General features: G+C 40.4%; 1 protein-coding gene across 1 annotated transcript in view; it reads left to right on the top strand.

Moving 5' to 3' along the window:
• Positions 1 to 428: 428 nt before the first annotated feature.
• DCBLD1 (discoidin, CUB and LCCL domain containing 1) overlaps positions 429 to 18,646 on the top strand; it is a 66,126-nt gene continuing 47,908 nt past the window's right edge. Inside the window, exon 1 of the mRNA XM_046004382.1 lies at positions 429 to 673. Within this exon, the coding sequence (XP_045860338.1) occupies positions 454 to 673 (220 nt within the window). The 5' untranslated portion in view covers positions 429 to 453. The remainder of the gene's footprint in view (positions 674 to 18,646) is intronic.

Here is an 18,646-nt window from a genome sequence, read left to right as displayed (position 1 = left end):
CCTGAAATGGATTTTCATTGTCACCATCATCAACCTATCAGGCAATATTTGCGTGCCCCACTGCTGCTATCACGGGCATGCCCGCCCCTGTGGGGTTGGCAAAGCCCTGGTGGAGAGCAGCCCCTTCCCCCACCTCGCGCTCAGGAGCTCGGGGGAGGATCTGCACACAGCGGGGCTCGGGGTAGGTCTCAAGGCCAGGTGTCCTCCTGGCTCCCAGGTTCACATGCATTGGGGGAGGAGCGGCGGAAGAAAAAAGACAGAAACAGGGCACGCCCCGTACCTAGAGGGGACCGCGGGCGGCGCCTAGTGCGCCTCGGGCCTCAAGGCCAGCAGCCGCCGGGGACCTCGACTTCCTCCTTTGGGGGCCGGCGCGCTGGGCTGGGCTGGGCTGGGCTGGGCTGGGCTGGGCGGGGCGGGCGACGCCTCCGTCGGGCTGGGCTCCCGGCCGCCCCAATGGGATTCGGTGCGGGGCCGCGGCTGCGCCCACTCCCGGCGGCGCGCTCGGCCGCGGAGGAGGCGGCCCGACCGGGGCAGCGGAGGCGCTGCGCTCCGCGAGGGGAGGCCGAGCGTGCCAAGCTGGCGCCCGGCGGGGCCATGGTGGCCGGCTCCCGCGGCCTCCTGGCCCTCCTGTTTGTGGTCTCCGCCCCGCCCCGGCTGCAGGCGGGCGAGCTGGGTGAGTGGAGGGCGGGTGGCGGGGCAGGGCGGGCTGGGCCTGGAGGGACCCGGCGCGGGAGGAAATGGGTCACCACCTGCTCCCCGTGGGGTCCTGCTCTTTCTGGCCGACGGCGGCTCGAGTATAAAATAAGTTATAGAATTCCGATCGTTCCCCTCCCAGCTCCTTCCTTCCCCGCTCGACCTGAGAAGGAACTTGACACCTCCCGCGTCCCCTCGGCTTTCCCCGCAGCCGGGCTCACTCTGCTTCCAGACTTCCTGACTCCGCCGCCCCGTGAGAAGTGACATGGCCCGGGGGTCGCGCGCTGAGAACCCCGGCCGCCTTAGGGGAGAGTCGTGAGCGGGGACAGTGCTCGCAAGCCTCCTGTGACGGGGCTGCTCAGCAGCTGGGCGGCTGGGCCCTCCCGGTCCCCTGTCTTCCCTGCACGGCTGCGACCCGAGGGTGTGTGTTTGCCGCTCGTAGGAATGGGGGGCGGGGGGAGGGGAGAGGTTTCCCCGAGGTTGGGGAGGAGGGCCGCCTCACCTGTGTGCTGCTTGCGCCCCAAGTTGTCATGTGGCTCGGCTCTTTCCTGGGTGTTTGAGCGAGTCGACTCCCGACCAGGCTGGTCTTTCTGGGGACCTGGTCCTTGGTTTCAGGTGGGAAGTGATTAGCCCACGACCGACTTTACCTCTGCATAGCCACCTGATTAAAGCAATAAATCGTTTTACCACCCCCAGCAAATCTTTGTTAATTAGTTCTTTACTAATAGAGCAACTTTCTGCAATTTTTCAGTTTTTTTTTTCTTCCCTGCTTGTGCCCCTATACAACGGAGGGTATTGAATGGCACTATCCAGAGTATTTTGACAGCTCCCCCCACCCCTACCTTGTGTTTTCTAATGAATCCAAATGCTGGCATTTTCTTCACCGAACCAAGTATCTATTCCCAGTCCGAAACATGAATACTCAAGATGTCAGTAGTGGTTCCTGAGTTTGCTTACATACCAACTTTGTTTGTTTGTTTGTTTTAAAGCTCAAGTTTAGGCCAAATATGTCTTGCCACTAACAGAATGCTACGCATATCTTAAAATTTTAATAAATGTATGTTTTTATTAAATGTAGGATTTTGATCATAGGTGTTTTAAACATTTAAAAAATGTTTCTCACCTCACTGTTAGAAGATGGGACCTCTATGAATGTGTCCAACAATGTGCCCCTGTCCTCGTCTTGCCACAACTGTCTTCCATTTTTCCAAACGAAGTTTCAGATGTTGGACCTTCATCTAGGCTGTTGAGTGGGTGCTTTGTGGAGAGAGCAGTTCTCTGGAAACAAGTGTGATTGCTTAGATCTTACTGAGTTTCAAATCTGAGACTTGGTAGCAGCTGACTGGCAGAAGAAGATGTTGTCATTTGAGTTTCCACAAAACATCCTATGAGTTTAGGATATTAAAAGAGCCAATGAAGGCATAAGTATTCAATCACACAAAAAAGCAAATCTTAGATTTGGGACATTTTACTGAAAAAAAAAAATTCTACGAACTCTGGTCTGATACCTCTGGAGTGATAATCAGTGATTTTTTTTTAGTATTTCTCACATCTGTGGTTTTCTCAATCAGCCCTTGGTCACTTGTTTTGCAAGTTTCCATAAATTTAAACAGGCACTCCCATTTTAGGTCTTGAGATAGGCTACTGGCTACATAGTCAAAGGGTGGTCAGAAGTGATATCAGCAATCTTGATGCTTAGAAGAGGGCAGCTCTAGAATAACTTTGGTGAGAAGTTGACCCCATTTATTACATTTTACCTTAATCATTCTCGGAGTCAGCTTAGTCTGTTCTTCTTGGGTTCCAACCTGCCTCATCACCACTATCTCTGGAAGCTTTGTAAAGCCCCAACCCCATGCTATGAATCAGAATTGCAAGTGGGTTGGGCCTGAGAATAGGCACTTTAAAAAAAATTCTCCCAGGTAAATCTGATTCCAATCAGCCTTGAGATGGTGGAAACATTTTATAGTTTTAAGATAATAAAATGCTACCATCTGTGTCATAGACAATTTAATATTACACTTTTATTCACTGGATTATGTTTAGGAAACAAACGTGATAATTTAATCTAAGTTTTTATAAGCCTAGTCAATGAAATTATTCCAGTTTTTTATGTCAGAGTCTGGGGAAGCTATACTGGTTCCTTTGTAAGGCTTCTGTTTACCTGAAGGTGCTTTTGCTCAGTTTATTTTTTAAAAAGTGGCCACCTTTTCTAGTATTTATAGCATGCCAGGCCCCAGGACTAGATGAGCAGAATTTGGTCTGATTTCTGCTCCTTTTTATGTCCTTCCTCTGGACCAACTAACTAAATTTAGATATGGTTTCACATGGTTTTTGATCTTATGTAACATTACATATAAACTGATCTTTAGTATTAATGCAATTAGTATAAATTCGTAGGCTTGGACTTAGATCTTTGTACCTTGATTCTAAGTTTTGAGAACAAAATCTCCTAATTAGTGTGATGAATTTGTGCTAACTAAAAATCCCTGATTCTCTCCTTAGGAGAATATTCGGAGATGTATATTAAAAATTTCCTCTGTGTGATTTAAGTTTTAATGAAGAATAAAAATAAGCATTCAATCTCTAAGGAAACTTTAAGCATAGAATTGGATGCTTTAAAATTGCCTTAAAAATTCTGCCCAACTCTCATTTGTTACTATCAGAAGGCCTGATATATAAGATATATAATATATATAAGATCTATAAGATCTCTCCTACATATTTGGTTAGACATGGGACAGTGGATGTCTGATGTTCTGGGTGAGTGACTACCTAAAAAGTAAGCCCAAGCTTATTCTGGTACCTTCTGTATCAGTTTGTACCCTTGCCCCAGCCTTTCCATCATCACCAGGGTCTGGGATTCTGTCTACCCTGTTGGACTGCCAGTTCCTGAGGGAATGACTGGGATTGTCCTTATCCTAGCGCCTGACAAAGGTGCTTAATAAATGTTTCTTGGGTTAAACTGAACAATCTTTTCATGTTTAGACGATATCTTCAAGTTATTTCCTAATTAGTAGAAACTAAGTAATAGGGGTGCCTGGGTGGCTCAGTCAGTTAAGCGTCTGCCTTCAGTTCAGGTCATGATCCTGGGATGCTGGCATCGAGTCCTGCGTCAGGCTCCCTGCTCAGCAGAATCTGCTTCTCCCTCTTCCTCTGCCTCTCCACCACTTGTGCTCTCTCTGTCTCTCAAATGAATAAATAAAATCTTAAAAAAAAAAAATCCAGAAACTAAGTAACAAAGAGTCTATTGAAGGTCTTTATGAAGGTTCCTCTGGTGCTTCCCTTAACTAATTGTGTTTAGCAAGCCTGCTCTCTTGGCATACTTATTTCTCTAAGTCTATATATATATATATATCAAATAAAAGAACAGCAAAAAGAAGGGAACGTGCCAGCAGACCAGAATGTACCATATCTTGTGGCTGTAGTAGATGTAACACTCAGAAACATTAAGTTGTATCATATAGTTCAGGGAAAAAAAGATGTTAAAATGCTAAAGGCTTCATTAAACAAACCAAAGGATGCATTAGGATTTGAACTCTGAATAGTGTCTGAACTGAAGTTAATAACTTTTTACTTTGTAAGTTGAACTCTTTAACTTTGTGGCATTGAAACAGACATGAACTATCACATAGAGAACATAACTTGGAAATAACTTAGACATCTGACATTTACAAGGAATTATGACTTTATTTTTAAGATGCATGGAGAGGTGAAATTAATTGCAGCATTTAACAAAGGTTTTAGTCATGTTAAGGCAGAAAAACAAAACAAAACAAAACTTGTTCAGGGAAATATTTCGTGTCGAGTTCTGGGTTATTGCTGTGTGTCCTGAAGCATAGAGTCAGCACTATACATGTTAGAGTAACCAGTTGTTTTGCATTTTTTAAGGAGATAATACACATAACCTATCTGGAATTGCACCTAGCCCATAGGAAAACCTCAATAAATGCCAGTCATCTTCCTGTTCATTACTGTTTATTACGACTTATTTGACAAGTATGGGGACCCTTGGTTCTGCCTTCCCCACTTCCTCTAGGACCTTGTTTTCTACCATGCTTCCCCATATTCCCAGCCATTCTGGCTTCCTTATTCTTTCTCAAATATATCAGACACTCTTTTCTACCTCAGAGCCTTTGCATGTGTTGTTCCCTTTGCCTGGAATAGGCTTGTCTCAAATATCTACATGACTCCCTCCCCCTTCAATCTTCTCAGGGAAAATGGCCCTAACCACCTGTAACCCTCCTGCTATCCCCCAGGACTCCTTATTCCCCTTCCCTGCCTTCAGTTTTCTCTGGAGCACTACCATCCTCCACCAGAGTGTATCAGTTAACACTTTTATTTGATTTGTCTGTCTTCCCCCTACAAGAATGTAAGGCCCAGGAGGAGCTTTATGCTTTGAACAGTGGCCAGCCCATGGTGGGTGCTCAGTCAGGAATATGTGCTCAGTGAGGATGGGGGAGAAGGCAGTGGAGACCTAGTTCCTGCCCTGTTGAAGACTCAGAGCTGACTCAAGCTGAGAATCAAAACCAGAACAAGACAAAGTAATAAAATAGTATGTCTAGTCCGAGTGTTATTTATAGACAAAAAGTCTGAAAAGGTAGATTTATACTAGAGCAATTCGTTCTGATATATTTAAAGCTTGGTTTTGTGGATAAATGCAAAAATATTGCCAGACTCTCAAGTTTTTATTTTTCATTAGACTATGGTGTAATTTTGCCTTTTTGCAACTGGAGAGTCATGTTGGTGTCATTTTCCAGATGTTTGTTCTCTGCTTTGTATATAGTTGTTTGCCTGGAAGATGGGGGAGTGGGAGAGACTTAACTGACGGAAAAAAACCGACATGGCGATTTCTAGCCCAGTGTAGAAATAAGTTCTCATTGTGAGCCCTTGCATGCTGAATGCAGACCAGCTGTCAAACTTGACTTCCGGTGACAGCCAAGAAGAGAGGGTTTTGTTTTGTTTTCATTCTTGTTTTTGTTTTTTGTGGGGGAAAGGGAGGAAAATGAGGGAGAGTAGAGATGAAATGAAGCCTTTTAGAGTCTCCACCAGCACCTGGTACAGTGCCTGGTAGAGAAAGAGCTCCAGATAACTATTTCCTGCGTCTGCACATGAATGGTGTGGCTGAGGTTTGAGAGAATGAGGTGAAGGGTAATGTTCACTAAGTTGTTTTAAACAGAATTGCATGCATGACTACCATGATGCCTTAGGAAACATTCTCCATGTGTTTAAGAAAATCGCTAAATTCAGCTCTGAGAAGTTTGGGAATCTCTGAGACTCCTTTGCAGGCAACACCAGGAAACTGCCAGGAGCTAGGAGCTGGCAGTCTGGGGAATAATAGAGCAAGTGCTATCCTGATTTGGATCAGGTGAGTCAGTATCCCCCAAGATCTCCAGCTGCTTATACACTGAGGGTGTCAGGGGCCCCAAAATCATTGGGGATAGTGTTCATCTATTTGTGACATTAACATTATATTAAGCCATATTGTCATCTATGTCTTAATGACATAGATAACATTTCAATTTGATCTATTAGTCTGGTTTTTATGAACCGTCTTTTTGGGAGTTTTATGCTGTATGAAATTATACCCAATACTTATAGAAAGGTCTTGTGTCTTCTCTGTGGTAATTTTAGCTTAGGCGGACTTTTTTTTTTTTTTTTTTTTTTTTTTTGTAGGAAAAGCTGCAAAGAATAACATTGAAACAAGGTAGTAGCTAAGTGATTTTGTTTTATCCCTTTTCCCCTAATTTTTATAAAGCTATACTGGAGCTTTTTCTTTTTCTTTTTTTTTAAAGCTAAATTTCACTTAGGGCTTTCTTTTCTGACTGCTTTCATGAACATATTTCCTAATGCTTACAAGACAGAACAGTTATGCAACAAAGCAGAATATTGATAAATAATGTTGTACTGACATAGCATAATCCTGAAAGGAAGAAGTTACATACTCACACACGTATACAAATACAAGTATATATCCCTACAGCTAATGTACGTATACACATACACTCATACACTGTCTACTATTCGCTTTTTCTAAATATCAAGTAGACAAAATTACATATATATAATATGTGTAAGGTGTAAAGAACAATAAAACTGATACCTGGATACTCCTTCTACGACCTAATCTCTATATGCTTTGACATTCTGCTTTTTTTCAACTTAACATTTTATTAAAAGCTTTCACCATACTAATTGGGGAAAAATTCTAAGTTTATATTTATTTTTAGGATTAGCCTTCAGGTTTTAAACTGAAAACGCATTTTCTAGTCATTTATTGCTACCGAGGAATATCTACTAGGAAAATGGAATTTTGTCTTGCCCAGTCGGCTATGGGTCTTGTCGAGATTTTTGTCTTCTGTGTGATTCAGATAACCCTTCTTTGCTTTGGAGTCAGAAGTAAGTTGCTTGTCCTTACTGTATTTGGAAAAACTATTACTTTAAATGTACTAAGTGTCTGATGGTAAGGTAATTCCATCTTACAAAGATGGTAAGTACATCTTACAAAGGTAAAATGTATTTCTTGGTCCTTCTTGGATGAGATTCTTTTTTTTTTTTTTAAAGTTTTATATTTTTATTTCTTTGACAGACAGAGATCACAAGTAGGCAGAGAAGGGCGGGGTGGGGGAGAAGCAGGCTTGCCGCCCAGCAGATAGCCGGATGCAGGGCTCGATCTCAGGACCCTGGGATCATGACCTGAGCCGAAGGCAGAGGCTTTAACTCCTTGAACCACCCAGGTGCCCCTTTGGATGAGATTCTTAATTTATACATACAGGTGTCTACCTTGTCCATGATTAGACTACTTGGAATTTATGTTTATTGATAACTGCATTTGTTTTATATGGTTTTATAGTCATCATTTTCCAACTCAAATCATTGTAGCCTTTTAATTCAATGTCCAGAATATTTACATTTTACCAGAAGGGAAAAGAACAGTCTCTCTTTCATTACAAAATTAAAATCCTTGGAAATTAAAACTAATCTGGCTCCATTTCATGATTGAGTGTGTTTAGTGGATGTGCCTAAAAGTTGTATATAAATGATTTTTTTTCTTCTTCTTTTTTTTAGAGAGGGAGGGAGGAGGAGGAGTGACAGAAGGAGAGGGAAAGAGACTCTAGCAGGATTCCACCCTCTCCCACCCACCCCTCCCTCCCCGCTCAAGCACAAAGTCCAACTCAGGACTCGATCTCACAACCTTGAGATCATGATCAGAGCTGAAATCAGGAGTTGGACACTCAACTGAATGAGCCACCCAGGTGCTCCCAAATGATTGTTTATAGAACACTGTATTCTTGAAAAAAGGGAAAGAAACTAAAACTTTATTTCACTATTAGATCTGACAAAGAACAAGGCCAATGGATATTAAAAGTTAAGAAGTCCAGTAAGTTTGAATTACCAGTGCGTAAAACTTCCTACAGGGAATATAGGTAAACATCTCTGTGGGTCTCATTTAATTTTTTAAATGGCTCGGTGGATTTAATTCAGCCTTTTTATGGCTTTTCACAAAAGCGAGTTTACCTCATATTGAAATGTAGTTGATTAAAAGTCTAAAGGAGGAAACCTTTGAGACTTGCTGGTCCATAGGACCACTGAAACATGAAATCTGCTTATTGAATTGCTCCCACCCTGAAGAGTTTAGAACAGAAGCTCCTTATGCTGAGAAGTACATGTACCGTGACTTGCCTTTTCTCCCCTCAAAAAGCCCCTGCTTTACCAACAGATTAAAATTGAAGAGAGTCCACAGATAGAGAAATGGGCCTGTACTGGCTGTTTCTGTGAGCTCCAAAGGGTCTAAAAATCTTTGAAATCCTCTTGCCTTGTGGGTAGGAAATTCTTTTTTCTTTCTGTTTTTCATCTTCTTTTTTCTTTTCCCTTTTTATCCTTTTTGCTACAGTTGCTGTGCTATGTGACCAAGATCTTTTTATTTATTTAATGTATTTATTTTGTTAGTCATCATACAGTACATCATTAGTTTTTGATGTAGTGTTCCATGATTCATTGTTTGTGTGTAACACCCAGTGCTCCATGCAGTACATACCCTCCTTAATGCCCATCACTGAGCTAACCCATCCTCCACTCCCTCCCTTCTAAAACTCTCAGATTGTTTCCCAGAGTCCATAGTCTTTCATGGTTGGTATCCCCCTCCAATTTCCTCCCCTTCATTTTTCCCTTCTTTCTCCTAATGTCCTCCATGCTATTCTTTATGTTCTACAGCTAAGTGAAACCATAATTGACTTTCTCTGCTTGACTTATTTCACTCAGCATAATCTCCTGCAGTTCCATCATGTAGATACAAAACCTGGGTATTCATCCTTTCTGTTGGCTGAGTAATATTCCATTGTATATATGGACCACATCTTCATGCATTCCACCAAGATCTTAACAGAAACACTGTTTTCCCCCTGAGGTATTTAAAAATCTATTAAAGACTTAATGGCATTTCTCTCCTAATATTTCATTTGTGTCTCTAAATATTCTCTTGCATTACCATGCCATGAGCATACCTGAAAATATTACTAGAACCATCTTAATATCATCTAATACTCAAGTCATATTCAGATTTCCCCAGTTGACCTAAACATATCTTTTTACTGCTGCTTTGTACAAAGAAAGATCCAAACAAGGTCCACACATTACAGTTTGTTATTCTGTCTCTTAAGTTACCTGTAATGTACCATTAAGCCCCGCCCACATGGTTTTTATTTTCCTGGGAGGACATCAGTTATAGTGTGACACAGTTCACCCTTAAATTCAACTAACTGGCCTCTCCATTTCTTATCTTTTCCTTGGGGCACTATCCACTGTATTTCTCTATAAACTTGAACATAGACCTAAAGACTTGATTAGATTCAGGCTGAATTTTTTTTTTAATATTTTATTCATTTATTTGACACAGAGAGAGAGGTCACAAGTAGGCAGAGAGGCAGGCAGAGAGAGAGGGAGAAACAGGCTCCCCACTGAGCAGAGAGCCCGATGTGGGGCTCGATCCCAGGACCCTGAGACCATGACCTGAGCCCAAGACAGAGGCTTAAACCACTGAGCCACCCAGGCGCCCCCTGAATTTTTTTTTTTTTTTTAAGTACCACAAAGGAGTCATATGCTGCTAACCATATCTCAAGATGCATATATTATTGTTGCTGTTTTTGGCCCACTTTTCACCACACTGAAAATGCTCAGTGAATTCAAGAAGTAACAACTCTCTCTCCATTTTGAAGTTGCCTTTTGCCCTTATGACCTGAAAATAACCTATGAAATAGTAGCCGCTTACTCAATAAAGCTACTCTTCCCCATCAAGGTTTCATTCAGTGGTTTAAGCATCCATGGAGTGTTGCTTGTCCACCCAGATTTTTTTATGTAAATAAAAATGGAAAACCCTACCTTCATATGTATTTCGATTTAGCAAGTGTTTTTGCATCTAATTCAATCCCAAGAGTTCTGAGCACTCTGAAGAGAACTGAGATTCAGAAAGATTGAATCATTTTCCCCAGGTGCACTCACCTTGAGTGTCCAGAGTCGGATACAGGCGCATGCATGTCTTAGAATCCTAGATGCCTTCTAGGATGGTCTCCTGCCCTTCATGTGTCTGGGGGAGATCGAGTTAAAGAAAAAGAAGTCTTAGAGGAACATAATTTCAGAAGGTTATTTATGCAATAAATTTTTAAATTAATAGTCTTTGATTTCTCTTAGAGGTGTTCTTATAAGACTTTTTAAAATCCTGATTAGTAGCTAACCATGTGCTTTTGTCGCACTGTGATAAACTCAGTGATGCCCGATGTGCCATGTGCAAAGGCAGACTAATTTGGGGGACTAGGCAGTGTGATAGGAGTTTTATAAGGTTTATTTCTTCCTCCATCAGCTCTTCTGTTTCATCCTTCAGTAGAAGCATGATAAAATACCATCTCTTTCCTAACTGAGATTTGCTTTTTTTCTGGTCAGTTAACATTGATTGCTTTTTCCTTATATATGGGACATACATGTATGCTCCCAGAAACTTTCTCCTCCTATTTCTTCATATATTTTCCACCATATGCTCAAATAATTCCTAAATTGATACTTTTTTCCAAAGGTCAGAAATGTCACTCTGTCTTAAATGTAGGTCCTAAAATTTATTATTGCCTGTCCTAGACTTATAAATGAACTGTAGATGAAAATCAGTGTGAAAGAATTGAGAATATAGACTTGTTCTAGTTTTAGGAATAGATATTAAAATAAAAGCATATAAAAGTGGTATCTCAAAGGTTTGTCTTTTTTTTTTTAGTTTTTAAAAATTATTTATTTAAGTTCAATTTAGTTAACATGTGATGTATTGTTAGTTACCAGGATAGAACTTAGTAATTTATCAGTTGTATCTAACACCCAGCGCTCATTACATCAAGTGCCCTCCTTAATGCCCATCACCCATCTAGCTCATTGCCTTCTCCTCTCTCTCTAGCAACCCTCAGTTTGTTGCCTAGAGTTCAGCATCTCTTATGGCTTATCTACCTCTCTATTTTTATCTTCTTTTATTTTCCTTTCCTTCCCCTATGTTCATCTGTTTTGTTTCTTAAATTCCACATATGAGTGAAAGCATATGGTATTTGTCTTTCTCTGACTGACTTTGTTCAGCATAATGCCCTCTAGTTCCATCCACATCATTGCAAATGGCAAGATTTCATTCTTTTTGATGGCTGAGTAATATTCCATATATAGCTCTGTGTGTGTGTGTGTGTGTATGCGCGCGCGCGCACCACATCTTCTTTACCCATTCATCTGTCAATGGATATCTGGGCTCTTTCTATATTTTGGCTATTGTGGATGTGCTATTATAAACATTGGGGTGCATGTACCCCCTCGAATCACTATGTTTATGTCCTTTTTGATAAATACCTAGAGTGTAATTCCTGGGTCCTAGGGTAGCTCTATTTTTAACTTTTTGAAGAACCTCCATACTGTTTTCCAAGGTGGATGCACCAGCTTGCATTCCCACCAACAGTGTAAGAGCGTTCCCCTTTCTCTACATCTTCAACATCTGTTGTTTCCTGAGTTGTTAATTTTAGCCATTCTGACTGGTATAAGGTGGTATCTCCTTGTGGTTTGATTTGAATTTCCCTGATGGCAAGTGATGTTGAACCTTCTTCAGAATTTTAAAAAAGGATCTAATATTATCTGCAGAATATGATCATCTTAAGAAGATTAAATAAGATAACATAAAATCCCTTACAATACACCTTTTACAATAAATGCTTAGTAAATGCTATGTGTTAGCATTTTCACATTTTCATTTTTTTTAACATATTGGTTCTTACTGAGTTTTTAAAAAATGTATCTGGGAAAGTGAAAAGGTGTGTGTGTGTCAGTGAGAGGGAGAGAGAGAGAGAGTGAGGAGAGAGAAACATTTTAATTTCTAAAACTCAGGTTAACTTTGTGTATACTTGGTGATATTGGATTTTTTTTTTAATCCATAGGGAAAATTCAACATCCAGTTACACTTTATCTGAATATTGGCAATATGTTTATTTACTATGGAGCCGAGATTCGAGAGTATAGCACATTGTAGAGACAGGAAAGATTTCTTGCGTTTGTCTTCACCTCCAGCAATGGCAGCCTGGACATTACATCAACATCCTGACATTATTAGTAAAGGTCAATGGCTGCTTTTCTCTGACTTCCTTATCCTGAGCATCTATTTGACAGAGATAAAATAGTCATCTTAGATGTGTTTTGCTGCACAAGCATGTTTTCCCCCCTTTCATCTGTGAAATTAAGAAATTCTCTGAAACAATGCATCCGATTTGTTGCCAGTTCCCCCAAAGCACTTGTAACCTAACAACAGTGGGAAGAGTCTTCCTTCTGAATATCAGATTCACATAGTATAATTTCAGTAGTGTTCTTAGAACTCTCAAGGCCAATATCCACTTCTCTGCATCTGAGCCTGAGTCCCAGAAGCCCCATCATGCGATCTCCCTCGCCTGGGAGTTGGCTGGCCCAGAACGCTATACCCAGGAGACACCCACTGAGGAAGGGGTTCCCTAGGAATATGTATCTCCTGTGAGAGCTTCACTGTGCACTGCAAGGGCTTCGAGATGTCCAACAGTAAAGAAGAAGGTGAGATTCTGCAAGCTTATTTATCTTGCAAATCTTTTTTGGAGATGAGGGTTTGACTTCTTTTAAGTTTCCCCAACACTCAAAAGCACACAGTGCCTGCTTTGGGAGATGCTGACCCAGCTGTTAGTGGGCCCTAGATACATACTGGGGGCCAGGGACAGCCTAGTTAGAGTTTCTGGCAGTTTAGGCTTTCCAGCGCTTAACACAGCCTCATTCATCTTTACCACGTCCAGTTGTAGTTGAGATTTCTAAAGATGAGGAAGACTGATACGCACAAAATGGGTAATTTCTTATGATCCAATGAGTGGGGGAATTTGGACAAGGTCAGCAAATCCAAAACAATATTCTTGGTGCTTTAATATATATAATAGTTTTAAGTAATGCTAATATGGCAGTTAAAATATTTTTAATTCTTACTGGATGCTAATTTCTGTGCTTAATACTTTCCCAGCATTATCTCACTTAGTGCTCATGATAACACTGTGAGTTGGGCATTACCATTGTCTCTATATTACAGATGATGAATTGTGGCTTGGAGAGGTAAAGGGACTCACTCAAGGCTACAACAGCCGGTTCTGGGCAGGAGCTCACTATCAAAACCAGTGTGCTCTGTCACTGCCCAAGTATGTGGAAATAATTTATGAAATTAGAAAAGCAATAGGTATGCAAAGCCTCTTCCCCCAGCCTCATACCCCTGTCAGTGATCTTTAACTTTTCCTTAGGAATCACAGGACTGGAGAGTGACCAAGAACCAAAAACCATGGTTTTACCTATAGCAGATTAAAGGGTAGCATTAAATTAGGCTTCAAGATTTTTTTTCTTTCCTCTTAGGTGTAGATGATGCTTCTTATGTGGACATTATAATTTTTTATTTCTTTTTAAAGATTTATGTTTATTTGAGAGATTGAGAGAGAGAGAGAGCACAAGCAAGGGAGGAGGGGCAGAGAGAGAGGGAGAAGCAGACGCCCCATTGAGCAGGGAGCCCAACACAGGGCTCGATCCCAGGGTCTGAGCCAAAGGTAGATGCTTAACTGACTGAGCTATTTAGGCGGCTGATTTTTGACATCTTTGAACCCTGATGGAAACAGTCTCACATTATCTAAAGAGTTTTGGATAGGACCTCTTGAAATGACTTGTTTCGTTTTCATGGATTCAAATAGATTTATTTTAAGTGAATCTTTTAGCTGATAGGAAACACTGTGTTGAGAGTTTACATGGAGAGACTTTTGACAATAAGTACCTTGTGTTTCCTTTTATTTTACTGCCAAATATCTTTCATCGGCTGAGCCAAAGGTATCATCTTCTTTAGATCGTTAGTCATGTCATTAGCATCTATTTTATGCGTGGTGACAGGGTTTAAAGAGATTCTACGACAGTTTTGCCGAAAAATTGGCCCATGTGCTTTGAGTTTATCACTGTAATTTCTTTCAGCATATATTATCCGTTTTCCTTTTGTGAATACTAAAGATTTTGAATAACTGGAGTTTCATCACCGTAACTTCTGTTTTACTGGTTTTATTCTCACGTAACCACATGGACCCTGCTGTCCTGGTTCTTCCATTCCTTTTCAGGCAACATACAGCATAAAAAAGTTAAGCACACTGGGAGAAAAGCAAAGTTTATGGGAGAGTATGACAGACAGTGAAATTAGTAATACCTTGAGAAATCTGTTCACATGGCCATCAGACAAAGAAGTCTGTAATAATTGCAGGCTCTTCTTTGTGGCTGAAAAGATTGTAGTCATCAAGAGCTCACTTGATCTTACACATGGGAAGAAATTTTCTCACACCCACACATGGATGATTGCATATGCGTTGAGACCTGTTGTAACTTGAATATTAGAAGAGCAAGGATCCAACTGTAATGAAATCATTCTTCTAGAAATGGTTTCACTCATGAGACATTTCAGAGCACTGGTTCTCAAATTGCAGGTTGTGACCCATCAGTAGGCAGTAAAATCAATTCAGATGACAAAACCAGCATGCTTTCAATTTAAAAAAAAAATGCAGTGGAATAGAAAATATCACAACCCATTACATATGATGGAAAGAATTGTAACATTAGACTTTTTTTTCCTGTTTCTGCATGTTTATGCACATGTGCTTACTTAGACCGCAATGAAAAACCTATGTTCTAACTATGGGTCATAATTTTTAAAAAAGTTTCCCATCTGTCGTTTTATTGTACGCATTAGTTAATAAGTGAAGGAATTTTTGCATTATTTATTTCATGTCATCCAAACAATTTTCCACAAGTGCAATTTAGTTGGAAGTGTTCTTTGGAATCCTAGATCCTAGATCATGCTTTGTAGTGTTACAGTGTTCCTCCCAGGTATATCTTAATTTCACTTTTCTATTAGTGGAACATGATTTCTTGTCAAAAGGGAAATAGTCTTTTAAGGAAGTTATTGTTTTCCTTTTGTAGTGGGTGGAATTAGAGTAGACTAAATAAACAGTTGATATGTGTAAAAAGCATCTAGGATTTGTTTTAAGTTTATTTAGAAAATACTGTGGATATCCATACTTCCGGAACAGCTGACATTAAAAGCATAAAGACATATGCTTTCAGGCATTTGGAGAACAGATACTGAGCCCATACTCTGTTTGGACCTGTCACTTTACTCTCAGGAATTCCTTGTTAACATACCCCTCTCCTCTTCCCTGTGAGCCTCTTTAAGTGGGAACTACATTATACTAAGTTTCCAGCTGTTTGTTAAGTGTGTGTGTGTTTTTTTTTTAATATTTTATTTATTTATTTGACACAGAGAGAGAGAGAGATCACAAGTAGGCAGAGAGGCAGGCAGAGAGAGGGGGGAAGCAGGCTCCCCGCTGAACAGAGAGCCCGATGCGGGGCTCGATCCCAGGACCCTGAGATCATGACCTGAGCCGAAGGCAGAGGCTTAACCCACTGAGCCACCCAGGTGCCCTGTTGAGTGCGTTTTTAATGACAGTTTGTGTTTACTGGCCCAAAGGGACTTTTTCTAGTCTATACCTTAAGGTGAATACTGAAAATAAACTATGTTACTGAAACTATTAGGTAAATATGGTATTTTTAGTTATATTGTTTTTCTGATTTATACATAATGTGTTTATATTGTAGAGAATTTAGAAAATAAATGTATAAATAAAATGAAAATCCCTTGAAATCCTACATCATAGCACTTCAGACACTTTCCCTTTATATCTATATGTGTACATGATATTCTGTTTTTAAATTAAATAGAACTCTAAAACATGACTTTAACTTTTCCTTAATAGCACATTGCTTAGAGATACTGTAGTTGGACCAGCCTTTTCTAATGTGGAGTGTTGTCAAATGTTCAGAGTTAAAATACTTAAATTTTGAGTAGAGATTACTTGAGGATCTATAAAATACCAAGTATCTACAGCTTTTTCCAAAATGTAACCTTCATCCAGTTTTGTTTGTGTAAGTTGTTTTGAGAAGTGGTTTGGTCAATCTCACAAACCAGTTGGGGTTCCAAGAAGAGACCAGGATATACACCCATCATGGAGTGACCACCCTTCACATACTCTGCAGAGGAGAGGAGCTTTCAGCCTAAGGAGAGAGGAAATGACGCATAGTTTAGTCATCATGTGCTTTGACGCTTTGGCAATTAAATTACTGTTCAAAGGAAGAAAAAGATAAACATTGCACTGTAGCCAGTTTTGAGGAGTAGACAGGTTTCTTGTGGCAAAGTTTCCTCCTTCCCCCTTACATCCACGACCTCCGTAGGTAGGTGGCCGTTGAAACTCGCTGTCTCACACCACGCCACTGTATCACTGTGGCGCACTGCCCATCAGGTCTCCCAACACCATGTGGAGCTTAATCCTCCAAACCAAGGTTGTATTGTTTGCCCTAAAGACTGAGCTTCCTTTCTTTTCATTTTGGTTTAAAAACAAAAACAAAAACAAAACCTGTATGCCCTCGGGGCACTCTGGTGGCTCAATGGGTTAAGCATCTCCCTTTGGCTCAGGTCCCCATCCCAGAGTCCTGGAATGGAGCCCCTCCTAGGGCTTCCTTCTCAGCTGGGAGTCTGCTTCTTCCTCTCCCTCTACTGCTCCCTCTGCTTGTGCTCTCTCTCCCCCTCTCTTGCTCTGTCAGTAAATAAATAAAATCTTTAAAAAATAAATAAATAAAATAAAAATTTTAAAATGTGTACACCCTCTTCAGTCATAGATTCAGTAACCATCAACCTCTCCCTGCCTCTTTTTTCTTATCTTGCTTCCTCCCTTTTCTTACTCTCGTATCTTAAGGCAAATCCCAGACCTCATGTCATGTCATTTCAGCCCAAATTATGTCATTAGGCCTCCTTAAAAACAGACACTTCTTACATAACCTCAATACCATTATCATACCTAATAAAATGAATTAATACTTTCTGATAGCAATAGCTCACTCACCTTCTTTAAATGGTTTTGTAAGGTTGGTTTTTCAAATCAGGATCCAAACAAAATTCACTTGGTTGCTGTTTACCTTTCCTTTAATCTGACATAAATACTTTCTTTTGTGCCTCTATACAGTTCGTTGTTGAAGAAGCTCGATCTGTTGCACCTAGAATGTCCCAGCCTAGATGCGGCTAATGGCTTCCTTGTGGTGTCAGTAAACTTGTGCATTTCCTATAGCTCCGAAGTTAGGCCTAAAGGCTTGATGAGATTTGGAGTTAATTATTGATTCACAATTTGCTTTTTGGCAAGAGCGTTCATGGGTGTTGGTGCCTAGAGCACATTTTATCCTACCTAGAGACACATAGTATCTGATTACCTTACTCTTTGTCATGCTAGGATCCATCAGTGAGTTTAGCTGGTTCTTCGACTTTGAAGTTCTTCCTCAACCTTCTACCCAGTTTTCCATCTGTTTATGACCATTGCAGGAGTCACTTACCTTTCATCAGGGAACTGTTCATTTTAATAGGAGAATGTCATGAAGGTATCCAAAGGAATGTCTGATAGGGCAACAGTTCAGATGTTTTTTGTTTGTTTTTAAGATTAAATACAAATATTTGTCACGAAATCGAATAAAGAAGACAGACAAAAATGTTTTTAAAATCCTAGAGCCATTTCTAAATCCCCACCATCAGTAAAGTAACCTAAAGGAAAGCCGATATACATTGTATTTTCTCATCTGTAAACTGGACCATGTATGAGAGCCCCCCTCAGACATAATACCCCATGCTCCTCAGACACATAAGAGAAATGTGGGTAATGAATTTGGTACAGAGAGATTTTTAGAATAAAAGTGGCCTCCTTTATTGATTGTCATTCAGTATATATCTTTTCAATGCAAATGTGGATAGTATTTTATTTAAGCATAGTTTAAATAGTTTATACAGAATAACAAAATCCAGTTAGTATAGAAAAGTATAAAACAGAAAACGAAAGCCTCTTCATTTTCACCCCGTCAGCCAAACTTAACCAGACTAACACATTTTTTTAATTAAACTTTTTCTGAGACAACTGTAGAATATATACAGTTGCAAGAAATAATAGAGAGGAAAGTTGTGTACCCTTTACTTGGTTATCCTCAATGATAACATCTTGCCAGTCATAACCAGGAAACTGACATTGATACTCAAGAAATGTAACAGGAAGTGATAGATTTTTAAGCAACTTCTGTTGCCTTCCTTGTCAGTGATTCTTCACTAGAGCTGGGTGATGAGAGTAAGCTACCTAAGCGTTAGGATAAGGTCTTGGGAATATTGCTTCCCTACTGTTGATCATTTGCATGCATCTGCCTGATACAGTCCATGGTATGGTGGGCATTATCTCTCCCTCCCAGTTCTCCATTTTCCCCTTTGGCATATTTCTAGTCCTTTTTTTCCCTCCAGCTTTATTGAGGTATAACTGACATATGATGTGTTAGTTTGTCTACAGTG

The sequence above is a fragment of the Meles meles genome, chromosome 5 (assembly GCF_922984935.1).
Source record: "Meles meles chromosome 5, mMelMel3.1 paternal haplotype, whole genome shotgun sequence".
Classification (NCBI taxonomy): domain Eukaryota; kingdom Metazoa; phylum Chordata; class Mammalia; order Carnivora; family Mustelidae; genus Meles; species Meles meles.
The sequence above is the reverse complement of the archived record's forward strand: the minus strand, read 5'-3'. Positions and strand labels throughout refer to the sequence as shown.